Below are 19,530 nucleotides of genomic sequence, written 5' to 3' on the forward strand. Positions count from 1 at the left end.
GAGTGGCTAGAACGGGCATTGTGGGATATTGCCGAATACTTCTGGAGGCCAGTCACAGCACATTGGGCGGCCTCACTGGCGCCGCAGCACAATACTCGCTATTCCTCTCGGGGACGTGGAGTACATGCAGCGCTGCAACCACGGAGATACAGCGCTGCAAATGCTTTGCCAGTGTGGACGGGGAGTGAGTTACAGCGCTGGGGGCGGCTTTACAGCGCTGCAACTCACAAGTGTAGCCAAGGCCTTAGAATCAAACACATTGAAATACAAGTACATAGCCAATATTCATAACTTTAAATACAAAAATGATACACACATATAGACAGCATAATCATAACCAGCAAACTACAACTTTTCCATAGGCACCCCACTTGACTTCCTCTGTACAAGACCTGGTGCAACCATAGGTCCCTGGTTGCAACAATGATTTATACAGTCACAGTTCATGTCAATAATGTCACATCCCTCACAGGCAACATGGAGTTGATTAAGATACTCAGCCAACAGGTATATCATATAGTCAGATGAATGAAATGAAATGAACACAGCCCCGTGTCTACAGAAGCGGGTTAATGAGGATGAATCAGGTGTGGCAATACCATTCAACATTCTGCCCTTCATCCCCACATCTTTGGCATATGATAACGTCAACAGACTTGAGGAGATATTCAGTGCAAGGACATCACTGAATAACTGGTATTGCAGTGCAGCCTCAGACACCAACTGTTAGAGAACCCAAGAAGCCCCCACGAGCAGAGAAAGTAAATTGAGTTTTTCCAATATTTGTATTATTGTGGGCTTGATGTCACTTGTCAATGTAGTTATGGCAGAACATACAATAACATTAGTAGCATGGAAAAAGCTTCAAAAACATGAAAAGAAACATTTCTATTAGATTATGTAGTATTTAGACTTCAGGAGTGGTTTAATTATCTATTTTGTAGATGGAGCTTGAAATTAATGCTTTTAACCTGATATCAAAATGCAACTGTTTGATTATATTTTATTCAACACGTTCATTACAAAGTGTGTTTCCTTTCATTGAAGTCCTTATACAACAAAAATCTGCATATTAAGAATATTTAAAAAAAACCTGATGGCTAACCAACAACAACAACCAGGCTCTGGTCTACTAAACGACTCTGTAAGAAAGTCCACCATAACTTTTCAACGTCCGTTGACACAGAGCTATTCACAATACAGGAGGAGATTTTGCCCATCCAAATGTTACCAATGGAGTATTTTTTCGGTTTAGCTCAGACTACACCAGGCGTGTTCGAGCGGCTCGAGCGGGCCATCGCGGGGACCGCGCAGCCACGCAGCTGTTCTATGCTCCTCAGGTAGAACGCGGATTGTACTAGTCTTGGACGGAGTGGGGGAAGGGAGAGGTTCTTCAGTATTTATCGAAAGGGAAATGCAACGATTGGGTTCGCCCGACTCGAGGGGGGGGGGGGTGGAGAGGACGTCACACAGAAAGAGAACGAGAGCCCCGTGTCCAATCAGCACGCGCGCTAGCCCAGCCAGACGAAAGGTTCTGGAGTCCAATCAGGAAACGCGGAGCCGCTTGTGTCACAGACACAATGTCTACTCACCCAATCAGCAGGTGCTCAACCTGATAGCGCTGACGTCGAAAGGGGCGGGAGTGGAGAGAGCGCGCGCGCGCGCTGCGCGGCTTTCCGTTACCGCTGGCGCGCGCGTGTGTAGCAAACGTGAAGGGTCGCGCGCGGGGGAAACGAAGTCGCGAGACCGAGAGCAGCGCGAAGCAGTTTCCCGCTTTGCCCTTCGGCCCGAACCGCGAACGTGAGGTGGAGGCGCCATCGTAGCCCTCACCGGCCGCGGAGAGAGGCTCCGCCCGGACCCGTAAGGGGGGCGAGCGCAGCGTCGGGCCCGAAGCGCTGTAGGCCGCTGTCGGCGGAGCTCACACAGACTCCGCCGGCTCGGCCGGGCCCCGCGCGCTCAGGATGTCGGCGCAGGCCCAGATGCGCGCCATGCTGGACCAGCTCATGGGCACGTCCCGGGACGGTAAGTGCCACCCGGCCGGGGGGCGGGGTTGCTGCCCCCTGCGGTCACAGCCAGGGGCAACGGTTGGGAACAGCGAGCGAGCTAGGCTGGTAGCGATGATTGGCAGGACGAGCGCCAGCTTTCCCCTGCCACTCGGGGCGGGGCTAGGGGGTTAAAGGGCGGCGGCGGCGCACAGGGCTGGTCGGAGGCGGTTTACACCCTGTGTGAGGGGCGCGGGCGGGGCTGGCCCTACTGCGGGCCCCTAGCGGCTACGGCGAGCTCCTGGCGCAGCTCGCCGGGGTCGCGGCTCCGCCGCAAGAACCGGGCTGCGAGTCTGTAATGAAACCCCCATTGCCCGCGGCCCCGCCCGCCCTAGCTCGAGCCCTGCAGCCGCGGGCTCCCCGCTCTCCGGTCAGGTGGTGGAAAAATCCATCCTTCGTCTTGCTGGTCGGCGCAGGCCTGTGTTCCGGGCCGGCAGAGTCCGCGACCAGCCAGGGGAGCACGCCGCCCTCCGAGCCGCCCCGCGCGCACAGCAGAGGACACCCCCCGCCAAGTCACAGATAAACACTTGTAAATCCTTCCTCATAACTCGTGGTACTGAGACACCGCAGTTTGCCTTGTTCGGACAGGAGAAATTAGCCTTTCAAATCGTCAGGTGCAGAGCCATGGTGGGAGGTGTAATAGTCTGTCCGAGGCAAGTCTGACCCAAACCATCATTTCAATCAACAGGCGGGAATGATGATCACTTTTGAAAGTGAGAATAAAGTTAATAAAATTTACTCCAGCGGGGCTGAGGCATCGCCATTAGAGCTGTTCAGAAAGTAAGATGGGTAAAAGGGAAGATTAATGTATGCAGGCTGATCCTACAGGAGATAGGCTAGACCATAGAAGGACCTTTCCAGTGCTACCGTTTGACATTCTTGCTATTCAGTTTTCCTTTTATTTAAACAACTTATTAATAACAAGCTGACACAACATTGCATTGTCATTGAGACATAGTTTAGATATTTTAGATGTTATATGCAATACTGTTGAGAATGTATCAGACAGAGCATTAGCTTGACCTTCAGGCCACATTGGCAAATCTTGCTTGTTTTCCCAGACTCTTTCTGACAAGGGTATATTGATTGAGAAATGATTGCATAGGGGCTCAGCTTTTAAGCATTTCTCCTTAATGCTGTTTGTCTAAAAAAAAAAAGTGGATTGGTAGTAGAGTATGCCATAATTTAAAAAAACAGTGCTGTGATGGTAGCATAAAACTGGATTAATTAACACAGCTATGACTAGAGTGAAACTGCTCTGGAGGTGTGGAAAATTGTCATATTTAATACAACTATGTAAAGATTTACAAATGAAGATGCTTTAAATATAGGCAACTAAATAAGTGGTCTGATTTTCAGAGGTGCTGAAGTAAATGAAAGTTGCAGATTTAGGTGCCTAACTTTAGGTACTTAAATTTGAAAATGTTGCCCATTTTATTGCTCCTTTTGAACCTTTCCCAGCTTCTAGCAAACTGAGGCTAGGGACACCATCCCTTAGATTAAGTAGTACTAATTTAGAGAGAAGGCAGAGGTTATATATCTATAATACATATAACATCCTGGGGGAAAATGAAGGTATATCAAGCATATCTCTTGGCATAGTAAATTATGGAAATACATTTTTGCATAGTGTTAAGTAAAACAGTCTCTTCCTGAATTTAGTGGTATGTATGTTATGGTAACTTTGAAAATTCTGTTTCATATTTTCTTTTTTTAGCGCTGGAAATACATATCTCACAGTTTTGTTACATATCTGTTAATTTACTTGCATGCCTTCTTTTCCTTTGCATATGCTGTTTTCAATCTCAAAACAGTAATTGGGATGAGAGGATGAGCATCCAATTCTAACTTGAGTACTTCAAAACTTGCTAATAAAAGGGGGAGTGTGGGAGGCCCTCAGGTTGATAACACTTAGCCCTGAGCTTATTAAATTGACTTTTTTTTTTGTACATTCGATAGACACAGTTCTTTTAAAGGGTTTAACAAGAAGCAGTGTCAGACTTGTACTACTGTTAGGTAGTAGCTTTGTCCTGACAGTAAGCACTCTTTACTATTTTTAAACTGAAATATATTTGAAAATAAAGACCTTTAACTAAAATTGGCAGTGACCATGTATGCTCAGTGTCAGGATGTTAAGACCAGTTTTCATTTTGCTTTACTACTGCTTACTAACAGAACTCTAGTATTTACTTAGTAGGCAGTAACATTTTATTTAAATGTTAAATAGTTCAATATTAAGACAAGGTAGAAACTTGTCTTCCAATCTCTTATTGATCTGTCATTCCCATCCCGCACAACATGTTGTTGAGATTACTTCATTTAGTACTTGCAGGAAGTACAAATTTAAGTTTTTAATTATTTTCAACATTTCACATACGTGCTTGTGATCTTGTAAACACTCAGTATAAGGTATTGAGCAAATGGAGCCTGACTTCTTCTGAGGTGAAGTGACATAGCAAGTTGTAGTCATATAGTTCAGGATATGGCATTTATTTTGTATGCAAATAACCTGACAGATGATGATATAAAGTCAAAGTTGAGTAGTCTGTTGATGAGGCTTATATGAGGAAAATCAGGGATTTTAAAAAAAATTAAGTGATGTAGAAGAAACTATTAAAATGAGTTGAATAAAGTAATCTTTCCAGCTATATAGGTTACTTGTCTAGTTTTAGATCATGAGCATTTATAAGAACTGGAATCTAAGTGGAAGCAGAGTACAGACTAAGATGTGGAATTGTCTGTTAATGGAAAACAAAACCTTCTCTAAACATAACATCTGTTAGGATTCTCACCACCTCAGCATGAGACACTCAGGACTTCTTAAGCTCTTGAATACATTTAGACCATATGTACATCATTGGTGGGGAGAATAGGCTAGCAGTTCTAGTGCTGGGTGCATGCCATCCTATTTAGTTTAACCATTGCCTTTGGAGCATTCAGTTCAATTCCTGAACTGTGGTCCGCAAAGGACCTCTCCAGTCATTGCTCCAGCTCTTTTCCCCTGACTCCTGGAAACACACAATATTTCGTAGTAAAGTCTTTGGCTTCCATTCTGGTCCAAGTCTCTTAAATTTTGCCTTTTGCACCAGCTGTATCAACACTTCAATCAGTGCTTACCCATGGTCTTTGCCTATTTGTCTATCTGCACTTCAACACCTCTGAAGCAGCTTTGCCTGTGTCTCATATTTTAGGCACCTGTTGTTTAGTGTCAGTGCCAGTGGTTTTCTTGGAATTTGGAGCCTGTCTTTAGCACCCTGGCATTTGTGGTGCATCTGCAGTGCTCTGGTGCATCATTTGAGCCTCATATCTCCTGGTGGTATATTTGTTTTTTTTTCTGAAGGACATATAGGGAGCCAGGAAGACCACTCACAAGCTTCATACCACATCCTTGCAACAGGACTATTAATGACAAATGAGCATATTGGTTGCATTGTCTGCGCATAGAGTCAACCACAATGTTAAGGAGTGCCAGATATATTGGCAGATGTCACCTTGGGCTCTAAGAAAACATGAAGAATGTCTCTAATGCATCCTCCAGGCAACTCCAGAAACTCATGTACATCTGACATGAGTCTGGGCCAGAGTGCTTCAAAGGGTAAATCTTCAAGGCAGAAGTCTCAGTTAGCTGAGACATCTGAGTTGTTTGACTTTGTGTCCGTCTGTCTGCCAGTCCTTTTGGCTCAAATGTAGCACTTCTGTGATCAGCTCAGTGAAGCAGCCTAGTCATTGAAGTGTCCCACATCATCACCTTGGAATACAAGTACCCTACAAGCTTTGTCTCCGCCATACTCTGGAAACCTCAGTTTTTCGAAGTCCGTGATACTGAGCTCCAGTCAACTCATGAAGTATTAGAAGAAAATCAGTAGCTTTCTGACATATTGCTGATGCCAGACTTCAGTCAAGATGTCTCGAACTCCATCTATGCTCATGTTCTTGAGGTGGAGTTGGTGATTCAGTGATCCATTATATGTTTGGATTTGATATCCAATACAGAATGGACAGCAAGCTCTTCAGCCTCAATCACCTCTGATCCAAGACATACATTATCACTAAATCAGTCATTGAATTCCAATATGCAGATGACTGGGCCCTGTGTGCCCACTCGGAAGACTATCTTAAAAAAATCTGAGGCCTACAACCAACTCGGCCTCTCACACAACATCAAGAAAATGAAAGTATTCCTCCAACAGGCTCTGCATCACCAGGATCCTGCTCCCATAATTCAGATCAATGAAGAGACCCTGGAGAACGTCAAGCACTCCCTTTACCTTGGTAGCTATCTATCACAGAAAGCTGACATTAACAAGGAAATTCAACACCGCCTTCCATGCACCAGTGCAGCTTTCGGATGCTTGAGAAAACATGTCTTCAAAGATTGTGACATCAAGAATCAAACCAAGCTTCTTGTGTACCAGGCCGTTTTTATCCCAGCTCTCTTGTATTGTGCTGAAACCTGAGCCATGTACAGTGGATGCCTCAAGGTTCTTGAATGATACCATCAATGGTGCATCCGCAAGATCTTCCAAATCAAGTGGGATGAATGACACATCTATGTCCATGTTCTGTCCCAAGCCAAAACCTCCATCATTGAAGCTTTGATCATCCACCACCAACTCCATTGGTCTGGTTATGTTCTTCAAATGCCAGAAAATGAACTCCCAAAGCAAGTCATGTTCCCACAACTGAGCCATGGCCAACAGACGAGGGCTGGGCAAAGAAAGCACTTCAGACACCCTCAAAGCCAACATGAAGAAGTATTGACATAAACTCCTGGGAAACTCAAGCCCTCGACTGACCAAAATGGAAAAGGACCTTGTGGCAAGGACCCCAGTATTTTGAGATCCAACTGAGACAACAGGAATTGGGTGAACAGGAAAGGAGGAAAGAATGTGCTGCAGCCCAACTCAACAATCCAGATCTACCCCTTCCATTGGGAAATGTCTGTCCCGGTTGTGACAAGATCTGTGGATCCTGGATTGGTCTCATTAGCCACCTGCAGATCCACCAGTGATAACTGGCGATCATTTTATGGAAGACAGTAATTCTCAAACTCCAAGGGATCGCTGATGACATATGTTTGCCAAACCAGCCAGATCACTGCAGATCCTCTGTGAGGCTACCATGAGGTCTCTAGTACCAGCTTCAAACCATTTCTTTATCCCTGGGTTGTGAACAATCAGAGTTCTCTGTGTAGGTGAGTATGTTTTGTATTGTGGCTAGTGCTCTCAATGCACAAAAGTTCCAGCTTTGACACTACAGCTTCAGGTATCTCTTGCACTTGGGGCGACAAGAAAGTTGGTGCTTTCCAAGGCAGTTTCATGGTCACCTTGAACACATGCATTCTGAGAGTTATTCAATGCAGCTACAAGTTCAGGTTTTCAGAAAACTATCCAGATCGCTTCTCCTCTGTCCCTACCCTACTGAGAATATGTTCATGCACCTTATCAGGAAGAGATGCTGCAAGAAATCTAGTACTTCCTGACAGAGCCAGTGAGCCCATGTTCTTAGTTGCTACCCTGAACAGGGGGGTCAAATAAGTACCTAGATACACAGTTGTGGCCGTTGCTTTGTAGTACCCATGGTGCATGTCAACATGTGACAACCTCAGTGGACCCTGAAATCCCAGAGAAAACAAGTGTCATAGGGTCTCTCTCACATTGTATTCCGGTAACTGCCAATTCAACGCAAACCATCCTGGGGAAGCCCTTCTCCATATATTTGATTATTAAAATGTTCTTGTAAATTTTCCTTGAGAGGGACTAAAGTCCTTGCAAACTCCAATAACTTTGGAAATGTTTTGTTTAGAATTGATTCAATAATTTTTATGAAGACCATGTCAAAGTTGTTGGATATGTTTTGTGTTGCTGTGACGTGGCTGGTGTGAATCCAAGGCAAGTTTGTCTCCCCTGCCTCTCTTAGATATTTGGCTCACAGACATCTTCATCGTTCTTTCTCCAGCTGTTCGCAAAACATTACTCCTTGGATTCAGCTATCAAGATGGAATTACGTTTTGGTTTCTTTGCGCTACAGAATTTGGTTACAGAGTAGGGAATAACAAACTCTTCTGTCCTGAAAAGTTTTTTGTTTCATTTTAGGATATCCCGTATCTGAGTTGGCTGATTTTGAGGTTTTTATACTTTTTTTAATGCTGTCTGTGTTTTGTTTGAGAGTAGAAGGCATTTAACCCCTCCCTTGTGTATTTAATTTTGTTTTTATAAACCTGACTGGTCACATTATTGGTTTTGGACTTAGTGTTGTGTGTTGCAGCCTTGCTCTCTTTTGGGACATCCCATGTATACCTCTACCCCTATATAATGCGACCCGATATAACATGAATTCGGATATAATGCGGTGAAGCAGTGCTCGGGAGGCGGGGCTGCGCACTCGGGCGGATCAAAGCAAGTTCGATATAAAGCGGTAAGATTTTTTGGCTCCCGAGGACAGCGTGTTATCGGGGTAGAGGTGTACTTTTTACTCTCCAGGAATGAGAATCTTGTTGGATGGCATCTTTAGAGAAGCGATAATTCCGGACATGCAATTCTTTTCTGAAGCTGTAATTCCAACAGGATTCTTCTCACCTGCCCACTGCTTCCTCAGAGTTTGGAGGGTTTTTTTTTTTTATTGAAGTGATCTTTGCTTTTTGCAGCTTAATTTTATTTCACTTCTTAATGCAGAGCTTTAACATCAGGTGACTTGTTTCTTTTGGGAGGTTTACCTCCTTCGTAATTGGGAACTGATGGGAAGGTTTCCAGGGCAGTGATCATACTCAGTGATTGGCATACAGCTGCCATTGAGGGAGTGAGCTGCTGACTTGTGCTCAGCCCTGCTGCTGCTGCCCTTTAAATAAACATAAAAAATGTTCAAGAACTTATCTTTGCCAGTCTCAAGCTGCAGAGTTGAGACCTAGGATTGAAGATCCTGTTGGAACAACATCTCTATAAAAATAAATTGGTAGCTTCTTGCCTCTTGGGACGGGCATGGGAATAATGTTCCTTCTTGATACATTGCATGTTCAGAAGTAAATTTTAAGTGAACTGTTCGTGACTGTGGCATATAGCTGTCAATTTTATATTGCCGCAGTGTAAATAGTATGAGGGATTCTGCACTTAGAATATATTATTCCTATTAATATATTATGGTAAAGACAGTGTGGTAGGTATTAAACAGATGTAAACTTTTGGTGTGTAAGTTATGAGGAAAAAGCCTAATCTGTCTTGGTAAATATAGCTTAATACAGAAAAAAACTAAGAGCTTGATCCTGCCCTCCAAATGCAAAGACACATTGCCATTGGGGGGGGAGGGATAGCTCAGTGGTTTGAGCATTGGCCTGCTAAACCCAGGGTTGTGAGTTCAATCCTTGAGGGGGCTACTTAGGGATCTGGGGCAAAATCAGTACTTGGTTCTGCTAGTGAAGGCAGGGGGCTGGACTTGATGACCTTTCGGGGTCCCTTCCAGCTCTATGACACACACACACACACACACACACACACACACACACACACACACACACACACACACACACACACACACACACACACACACACACACAGTGTTTGGTTGCATTGCACTTGTGCCTTGGTATTAGAGTTTAAGGTTTAGCACTAACTGGTAATTCCTGCTAGAATATATGATTCTAAAATGGAAGGAATAACTTGCTGTTCATAGTATGTTACAATATTGTGAACAAGAGATGGATTGAAATGAAACTAGTCTGTAGTTAGTTATTGCAAAAGATGGCTGAAATATACAAACTCGTTGCCAAAATCAGCAGTCAAAATGTACTGTAAATTCCTTCAAGCATGAACTGAAGGAACACGGTGGATGTTCACAGCAAAGTTTGATTTTTGGAGGGCGTTTAAAATGATTTGTTCTTACGAGGATCAATCTTGAGAGCTTACAGGTACTAAGTGTGCTCTTAGCCCTTAAATTTTCTTTAAAACTCAGCAGTATAATTTGGTCTTAGCTGTTGACTTTTGTTGCTTTTTAGTCAACATTTTTTTTATTTAATGTAGTAAAACAGTTTTCTAAAATGACTTGCATTATTACTGCCATTGTTTGGGGTCTGGTCTCCTCCTGATGTGTGTATTAATACTAACAGCGGTGTTGTGTGCATGCATCTCAAGAAATGAGATGGTTAAGCATAGAAGCATCCTTGACAATTGGCTTTTTTCCTGAATAGCTTCATTCCCGTTTAAAGTTCTTCTCCCGCTCACCCCTAGTGTAATACATCACAGAAATATGGTTTGGGTCAGATATCTTGAATAAAACTGAAGCTGTTGTTTCTTTAGGTGAATTAAATCAATCCTTTTGAGTTTCCATATAAATCCACTGTCAATCAACATAAACAAATAACAAATAAAATCCAATTGGGAGCACTGAAATGGGTCATAATATAATAGATGCTGATTGCTGTAACACATTAATAAATTACCATTTTACATTTTTAATATGTGTAAGCCCTGAAGATCAACCATGTAATACTCTGTAGGGGCAAGGTTAAGAATAGGGTTGGTCATTTGACTAGTCCAAAAATAATTGACAATATCTGACCTGTCAATTGACCAATATCAAAAGTAGTCAAATATTTTAAAAAACTAATTTTTTAGAATAGTAACAAAAAAAGATTAAGGCGTTATGGTCTCCAGTAGGCTTAGCCTCAATACATATGCCTTAATTACAAAAAAATAAGTTACTTAACTGAGTTATTTTATCTCAGAAAAATGTGAAACACAATGGAATCAAGGTTTGAAAAAAAAAAAAAGGCAGCATGGTGCAATCAAAAAGTTAGGCTACTGCTTACAAAGGGATAGGTTTAATTAATTGTATTTAATCAGGATAATTTAAAACACTTTAAAATTATTACTAATTGCATTTAGATTTTTTTCCCTTGTGAAAACACAAGGTTATATTCATAAATATTTCATAGGTTTGTTTAGTGACTGTTTTCATATGGTAAAATATTAAAGTGAATGCTGTGGCTGCTTAATTAAATCCAATCAGACAAAGAGGAATATTCGTTTTGATTAGTAGAACTCTTGTGAACCTTGGCTTATTCACACCCAAATCACTCGGTTATTGGAAAACTCTGGAAGGAACATCTGCTATTGCATTACAAAAATAATTCTCAAAAGGTTTCTCCCTTTGCAGCAGAGTGAGCCCCAGGCATTTGGTGGTTTCTTGTCTTTCTCCCTTCTCTCACACGTTACCTAGCAAAGGCACATACAAAATGGGTCCTCACCTTATCCTAGCAGAAGTTCATCAGTGGGATAAGAGCAAACTACATCTGTGACTGCATCTTCATCTATGACCTGCCAAGACGTCTGTGCAGCTTTGGGATAGCACCAATTCACAAAACACTTGAGACAGAGTATTTTTATTCAAGGGGATCTGGCTGTGGAATGAGCTCTCAGATGAACTAACTTAGAACTTAACTGTCTTTAGGGCATGTTACAAGAGCCTTCTCTTTGAGAAAGCTTTTCTATGATAACAGCAGAGTCGATTTAAAAAAAATCCAAATATATATTAAACCAGTCTTGTAGAACCAGGGGAAAAAAGAACAGAATGCTATATGCAGATCTAACTTACCCAGGAAACATTTGTGAAGACCTAATACAGAATCCATAAATAGTGACTAGAATGTAAAGGTGGAACAGGTTCCTAAAGCTGTTGTAACTCATGCGTTCATTTTTGTAGCTACCTCTGTTTTCTCTGTATTGTCCCATCCCTTCTTCCTAAATCTCACATGCTATGTAAATGGAAAGGCATGAGAGACTGAGTACATTGCTGCTGTAGAATCAGCAGTTGATTGTGGCAAAGGTACAAAGAATGCTCCTTCTGGAGCTTAGTAACATATCTGAAAACACTTCTATCTCCGTAGGCTTGAGGAACATAAGTCCTTTAGCTACTCCCCAGTCTCAATATCCCTCTCAGTAGTTCTAGTAGGCCATCAGCTGTGGTGTTTTTTTTTTTTTTTTTTAACACACTAGTTGGTTTGTTCATTTGTTTTTATGTACAAGAATCTTTACAGTCAACATGTATTTCTAGATGCTGTGTTGAAATTGCTGGCAGAGTCTATTCTATACAAACTGAACAATCTGGCCCCTTGTTTTATTTATAAAGGTTCAATGTATCTTTGCCTGCCTACTTCAATCTGCAAGGGAGTGTCAGAAAGGCCCCGCATTCGCCGAGCCGTGAGTTATCACTAACTTTTCAGATGTGTTAATGAATGTGGAACAAACGCAGTTATGTGTTTTTAAAAAAAAAAATGGACCCCCAAAAAAACCTTTTACTGCAGTAGCAGGCGTGATTGAATAAGGGATTATTCTAAATTTTTAGTTTTACAAATAACCTATTAAAACTGAAGACTTAGCCTCTAGAAAACCTATTGTTGAACTGCTCCGAAGCTGTTCTAGCCTGTGAATTACTGGTTTTAAGATTGTGTTGCATCCTACAGGCAAATTAAGTGTGTCTTGTTCTGAAAATTTTCAGTTGTTTAACAACTTGAATGAAGTTCAGCCCATCTGAAAATGTTACGTTTTAGTTTCCTATGCATAGCAGTGATATTTTAAAATGAGATTACATAATAGAATGAAGGACATTACCATTTTATTGTATAGTTAACAAATGGATTGGGCTTGTTGAACCATTTCATAGATTTAAAATTCTCAGATGTTTCAGGTTTATTAGAATGGAGAAGTGACTACATTCATAACTGCAAAATTTATCCACCCTCTTTAAAGTACTTTGGTAATGGGATGGGAAAAAGTTGCAAACTGAACTCATTGTACTTTTTCTCCAACAGCTGTCCTTGCTTCAGTAATTCACCAGTAGGTTTTCATTTAATAGTGATGTTAGGAGGTTATTGTATTTTAATGAGTAGATAGACACCCTGTGAGATTTTGAGATGTTTTATAACTCCTGTATCTCTACAGGAAAAAAATCTTTGAGTGACCTCACTTCCAGAAATGGAATAGTGGCTGTTCCATTATGACTTTTTAAGGAAAACAAATCCTGCAATAAAAAACTCCTCAATAATTGGTTATTTGGAACTGAACTATCCAACCTTGTTCACAGATGGGATTTTTTTAAACTTGCAATTGGACCTCATTGTGTGGTAAGCTGGTTGATGCTTCTGCTGTGATGCAGGAGCTACACCATTATGAAAATAGAATTAAAATGCTTCCAGCTCAGCAACATGCAGCAGATGGGGTCTATGACATGGGGGTTGCAAGCTTCTGTAAAAGTAATGTTACATATAGGCAATGTCTATTTGTATGATTGGTTCTTTCAGGTTTCTAATCACTTCATCCATTCTTTTGCCCTCTATTTACCCTGCCCCACCAGAAGTAAGGGGATGCTTTGCATCCAAGAAGAAAGTAATGGAAGAAATGGCAGATGGTGTTCAGTGGAGGCTCTAAGTGTGTATTATTACATGTTTGTAAGATTGTTATATGCTAACTGCCAAGTACAAATCCATTATGGTAGCTTACACAAAATCTGGAACAGACACCTATATAGCATCTTACATTGATGCTATCCTAGCAAAGTGTTTTTACCTAATACACTGCTTTTTCAATAAAAAATATATTAAAATACTTGAAAAAGTGGAAGCTTATAATTACATTTAAACAGCAGCATATAGTATGTAAAAAAATTTAATACATAGTTAATGTTTGGGTATGGATTCATTAAAGGGTACTTAATCCTTTAAATTTTAGCTTCCATTAGGGTTTCTTTGTTCATTTTGGGGTAAAGGAATTGTTAACACTTTGAACATAAAACTTGCAAAAGCAGGCTGGCTTCTCCATTTGTCTAACCTGGAGTGTCTTCATTTCTATATTTCAGGGGATACTACCCGTCAGCGAATCAAATTCAGTGATGACCGAGTGTGCAAGAGCCACCTCCTAAACTGCTGCCCTCATGATGTCCTCTCTGGAACTGTATGTAACTTAATCCTGTATTTTGTTTACAGAAACAATAACAGAAATCCAGTCTTCTGTTTCAATCTTAATTATGCCTGCAATATACCTCTTTTTGACATTTAAGTTAACTTGACAATTTTTTGAAAATATCCGCCTTGGTTTTTCCTCTAGTGTTGTGGGATAGTTTGGCCAACTTTGTACATAGCCAAAGTGTGTGTGTGCGCGCGTAAATAATCCTTACAAACATTTCTCATCCATGGGTTCTGTGCTGACATTTCTGATATATGATACAGATATGCACCTATGTTCTTTGAGTCACCTCTGTTTCATTGGAAAGGTTATAGAGAAGGAATGAATGGTTGAATATTAAATATTTTGTAATAGAAGCTATGATGTCAATTGTGCATGAAGTCTCATGTAGACAAAGTAGTGCTTTCCATTGTAGGATCCACTAAATGGCCTCTCCTTCCAGGTATTCTGCCATTTCTGCTGATGTTGGAGGAGGTTAACAAAAAAAATCCTTCTTGAAAATAAATAAATAAATCCTAGATACCATCACCACCTGTTCTGGCACATCAACAGCTCTGCTTGTTATCCTGTTTTGGGTTGTTGGGTTTTTATTTATTTATTTATTTATTTATTTATTTATTTATTTATTTTGCCTCCATATGCTGAGCCAGAAGTTCCTCTGCTTACTCTTTCCTGACTGGATTCTTTTGCTGTCTTCTTTCCCCTTTATAACTGTTAAGTATTGAAGGATAGCAGAAGGGCTCCTTTAGCCTGGTGGATTTCTGCAGAATTTCCCCAGTGCTAGAAGTAGTAGAAGTATTATGACTCAGAGTGATAATCAAAGGGTGTCCCACACGTAGGCAGTCCCCTCCTCCTATTCAGTAGCAGTGCTGGGAAAGGCTTTGGGGGGGGGGCATTTGAGGCAGAACCTGAATTTTTTTTTTTTTTTTTCATATTTCTTCACCAATTTTCTATGCCTTCTCTTTTCATCATTAAACATGTCCTTCAGAGAGATTTTCCTAAATGGAGCTTGGAAACAACATAAGGACTTGTTGGAAGACAGAAGAACTTGAAATTAGTAGACTTGATGGATGATTTACCTGTCCCTCAGTGTATTTCCCAGGTAGCCATGGTGGCTGGTTCAGTTTACCTTCATTCCTAAGAGATAGCCATAGAACCTTTCCGGGCCCTTCTCCACAGTATTCTCAGGTGCACCAAGGGGTCACAGAACACACATACACAGATTTCCCCATTAGTAATCCTTGCGTTCCCTGTACTTGTGATCTAGGAGTTGCAGCTCTGTCTCTCCCTTCTCTGCAGTGGCCTTTACAAAAGCAGAGAGAGAAGAGAATGAGAGAGAAATCGAGGAGAAGGAAAAAGGGCAAAATAAATAAGTTATGGGTCTGAGTTGGAGGATTTAGCTTTTCTCCTAACAGTGTGGAAGGTAGTGGATTCTAAGCAGCTGAACCTAGAACTGAGAGGGCCATTTACAGAGCACATCTTTAGCTTCACCAGATTACACAGACATTTGTGTTCCAACTCTTTCCTCATTTCCTAAAACAGACTCTTCCTTACTTTAGCATAACAAAGTTTTGTCCTGATTTGGAAGAGCATTGTTATTTCTACAGTGAGCTCAACAGCCCTGCACTCCCCCTCACCTCCAAACCTTCTAAAAATGTAATGCAGTTGATCCCCCAAGTCACTGACTCACTTCAAGCGTCATTCTTTTTTAGTCATGTTCAGCACCCAGACTTTCTGTAGCACTCCAGGAATACCATGGCTAATACACTTCTCCTTATTCTCAAATCTTTCTGTGTGCTAGCAGGTTAGAAAATGATGATGGTCTATGTATAACCAATTGTATTGCTCCACCTTTTCCCTCTCCTTAATTCATTATTGTAGGAAATATGGAGAAAGGGGTTATGGGGGAGTTAGTATCTGTTGATTGATTGATTTTTCTGCAAGGCTGTCCATGATGTAATATGATTCTCTGCCAGATCCCTTTTAGTATCAGTAGCTGGGGAGAAGTATGTGGGCCATAACAATACAACATTCAGATGCGTTGTTAAACACTAAATTGCTCAGAAAATTTTCCCCCTTGCCCCCCCCCCCCAAAAAAAAAAATCTCTAAAAGGTTGTTCTGACAAGCACCTTCCTGGTTTCCACTAATCTACAGATGAGCTTCAGAGTCCTATACTGATCATAAAAACTCCTCTTTTGGGTGTGGGCCAAACTTCCTAGTTCAAGAAGAATGAAAAAGCTTAGTCTATTTTCAAATGTGTTCATTCTCACTTTCTCACTAAGTGCATCGAAGGCTTCTACCTTGTTCTGGACCTCCCTACTCTAAATGTTGTATTGTTAGATTATTTCATAGAATCATAGAATATCAGGGTTGGAAGGGACCTCAGGAGGTCATCTAGTCCAACCCCCTGCTCAAAGCAGGACCAATTCCCAACTAAATCAATTCATGTCGAGTTCATATCTCTTCTAACCAAGGCACCTCAGGAGAAACCAGTCCCCTCAAGACATATCTCCATATTCCTAAATATTTTTATCAGCAACCCTTTTTCCACCTCATTCAAAGGGAATCCTCAAGATACAGAGAGTCTCCCATAGTGTAGCTCTGAATCCAACGAAAAACTGAGTAACTTATTCCCTTCATTAGGAGCAATTGGAAAGGAATCCCCAGAGGCAAGCCTTTATGTGACTTATCCTGTGTCCTGCTATTTACTGAGAAGCCTTCTTTAAGAGCAGGAGTTCAAATGAACTTTCTCATGGTTCTGGGGAAATGGCCATTTCAGGAAGCTTACAGCACCATTAAAAGGGGAACATAAAAACTTCTAGTTTGTCTGAGCAATCTTTGCCCTTGAGAAATATCTCCATGAGATTCTGTAGAATGTTATTACTGTCCATAGGAAAATCATGTTATACCTGACTTCTGGGGAAGAATCAAGAAAGGGTTATCGAACCTAGAGTCCATCAGAATTTTCTGGAGGAACAAATTCTCTTGGTCTCAGCAGCATATGTCCTAAGGTCAAACTTGTGCATTGACTGGTTTTTGCAGTAGAAGATTGGGAGTTCAACCACAAGGTCTTTAAGCTATTAGTGGCCAGATGGAGTTTCCTTTAAATTGAGCTATCTGTGGCAATCCCATCAGCAAAATACAGATTTTCATGCTACATACACACAATTCCTCTCCCCCTACCCTGTTGACATTCATTCTCTCTCTCTCTCTCACACTCACACAAAATCCCCCTGCACAGTTGACATTCATATGAAACCAAGACAGAGAAACTCAGTGGTGGGCAGACCTGTGCGCTTGTACATGATTTGTCTGGCTTAATAGCCAAGTGGCCAGAAGGGTCAATAAGGAAAAGGCTTTAGTCATCCTGATTTCTTTGTTTCTACCTTGACTAGGGTCTCCCTGAATATTACATATGTTGGCAGAACCCTGTATGTAGACTTTCCTGTGGATCAAAGACCATTCATAAAGTTTCTCTGAATAGTCCAGATCTCTACATGTATAACCTGGGATCCATACTGATAGTGTTTTTGAGCCATGGATTCTCTAAGGAACTGCTTGATTTCCTTTAACACTTTGAAAGGACTTCACTCAACTTCTCAGGACTGTTTGGAGAGGTTGTTTTCCTAGTGCTTTCTCAGGGAGATTAACCTGTTTTGACTGACTTTTCAGATGAAATTCTAGATGACCTGTAAAGCTTCTGTAAATTATAAACTGGAATTTCAAGAGTTCAAGTTTGTGTATTAGAAACAATGTACACAATTTCTTCTATTTCCTACTTTTGCATCCTCTTACATCTTGCTTCCTCAAAGCAGTTTCTTAGGACAGAGCTTCTGTTGGGCATTCAAAGTAGAGTAATGGAAGCTAAACAGAGTATTTTGGGCTCTGTCAAAGACATCCTTTGAACAGAGGGCAGAAGCGTTAACCATATTTTGACCCTAAAGTTCCTTATATCCTGGCCATTGTTTCAGCCAGGAGAGTGAGTATCTCTCTAGTAAGTGACCCTACATGCAGACCAAGGTGGTTTTCAGACTTATTTCTGATTTTGCCCCTACAAAGACTATTTCTGCATAATTGGATGAGCACTCCAGTTTTACTAGCTGCAAACATTCAAAAATAAGTTGGACCCCGAATCATGAGTTGCTTAAAAATCATGAGATGTTCGTCTTTTATTTTTTATTTTTTAGCCTTTAGAATTCATATCTTCAAGCTTTTCTCCCCAGCCATGAGGGCAAGAAACTATTTTTTTCTTGTGAAAGCAGAGATTCTTGCATAATCAAATGGTTCCAAGAACAGGTGCTTTAAATAAAAAACAAAAACCCACCAAGTATTGCTAGTCTCATGACAAAATCTTGAGAGATGGTAACACTTTAGATCACTATCCTCTTTCATTGCTAAACCTTCAAACAGGTTGGAATATCAACTTCGTATTCTGTGTGTGGTTAAGGGGTATAAAACTGTATTTGGTATAAAGCCATATGGTTTAAAAAAAATGATTTCAAGGCTGATCAGTAGTTTCTGAAAGGAAATAGTGCTCACTCCACCAGTGACTTGTTGGCTTTGCAAGCAGGAAGCTTCATTTGACTAAACCAATAGCCTTGAAAAGCCTTCTGGTCATCTTTTTGACAAACTACTAAGACTTAATATTTGTCTCTTACCTGCTGTTTTCATATGCAGAATCTCCTAGCCTTCTCTCAATTTTGTCTAATAAAACAAAAGCAAAGCTATATCACTTATAAATACAGTATATAAATGGTCTCACCATACATCAGATAGCTCTTGCTTTGATTGGGGAACAAGTAAAACACTCAGACGCAAGTGTATCTTCTGCTTCTGTCTTCCTCTTGTTAGAGCAATGGATCTCTAAAATGTACATCTCCCTCCATATTTTTTTAGAAGGGAGTTTGTGCACTTCTGGCCATTTCCCATAACTACTGCTTAGAATGATGAATCCTACCATGGAGAAAGGATAAAACTAGTTTTCTTACCTGTCATTTCATGTTTTGTATATAGGATCTGCTACTCTGGCCAGACCCAGGATATTATGAGAGATTCTGTTGATGACTGTTGAGCTGTCACTCATCTGGGATGTGAGAGACCTGAGTTCAATTCACTGCTCTGCCTGATGTGGTGAAGGAATTTGAACTAGGGTCTCCCACAATGGCTCTCCTCATCAGGCAGAGTGGAGAATGGAACTCGTCTCCCACATCCCACGTGAGTGCGTCCTAACTACTGAGCTAAAGCTTATGAGGAAGGCTCCTCCTCTGGCTGTTCCATGAATCCTTTCCTTTGCTTTTGTCAAAATGCCTGAAAGTCTAAACAATTTTTTGGGACAGAACATTTTGTTTTGACATTACTGCAATGTTTAGTGTGTTTGTTTGGTCAATATATTCATGAATAGTTTTAGTCAACCTGAAACTTCCTTTTTCATTGAATAAACTATTTATCTGAAAATTTTGCCCAGCTCTAATTTGAAAGCCACTGCATGGATCTCACAGTCAGCTGTCTATATTCCATCAGAAGAAGCTGGCAAGGA

The 19,530-nt window shown here is 41.1% G+C and overlaps 1 protein-coding gene across 1 annotated transcript in view; it reads left to right on the forward strand.

Moving 5' to 3' along the window:
• Positions 1–1,946: 1,946 nt before the first annotated feature.
• Positions 1,947–19,530, forward strand: part of LUC7L2 (LUC7 like 2, pre-mRNA splicing factor) — a 58,320-nt gene continuing 40,736 nt past the window's right edge. The window contains exons 1-2 of the mRNA XM_065400924.1: positions 1,947–2,022; positions 13,887–13,981. Coding sequence (XP_065256996.1) covers positions 1,962–2,022; positions 13,887–13,981 — 156 coding nt within the window. The 5' untranslated portion in view covers positions 1,947–1,961. The remainder of the gene's footprint in view (positions 2,023–13,886; positions 13,982–19,530) is intronic.

This window comes from Emys orbicularis, chromosome 1 (assembly GCF_028017835.1).
Source record: "Emys orbicularis isolate rEmyOrb1 chromosome 1, rEmyOrb1.hap1, whole genome shotgun sequence".
Classification (NCBI taxonomy): domain Eukaryota; kingdom Metazoa; phylum Chordata; order Testudines; family Emydidae; genus Emys; species Emys orbicularis.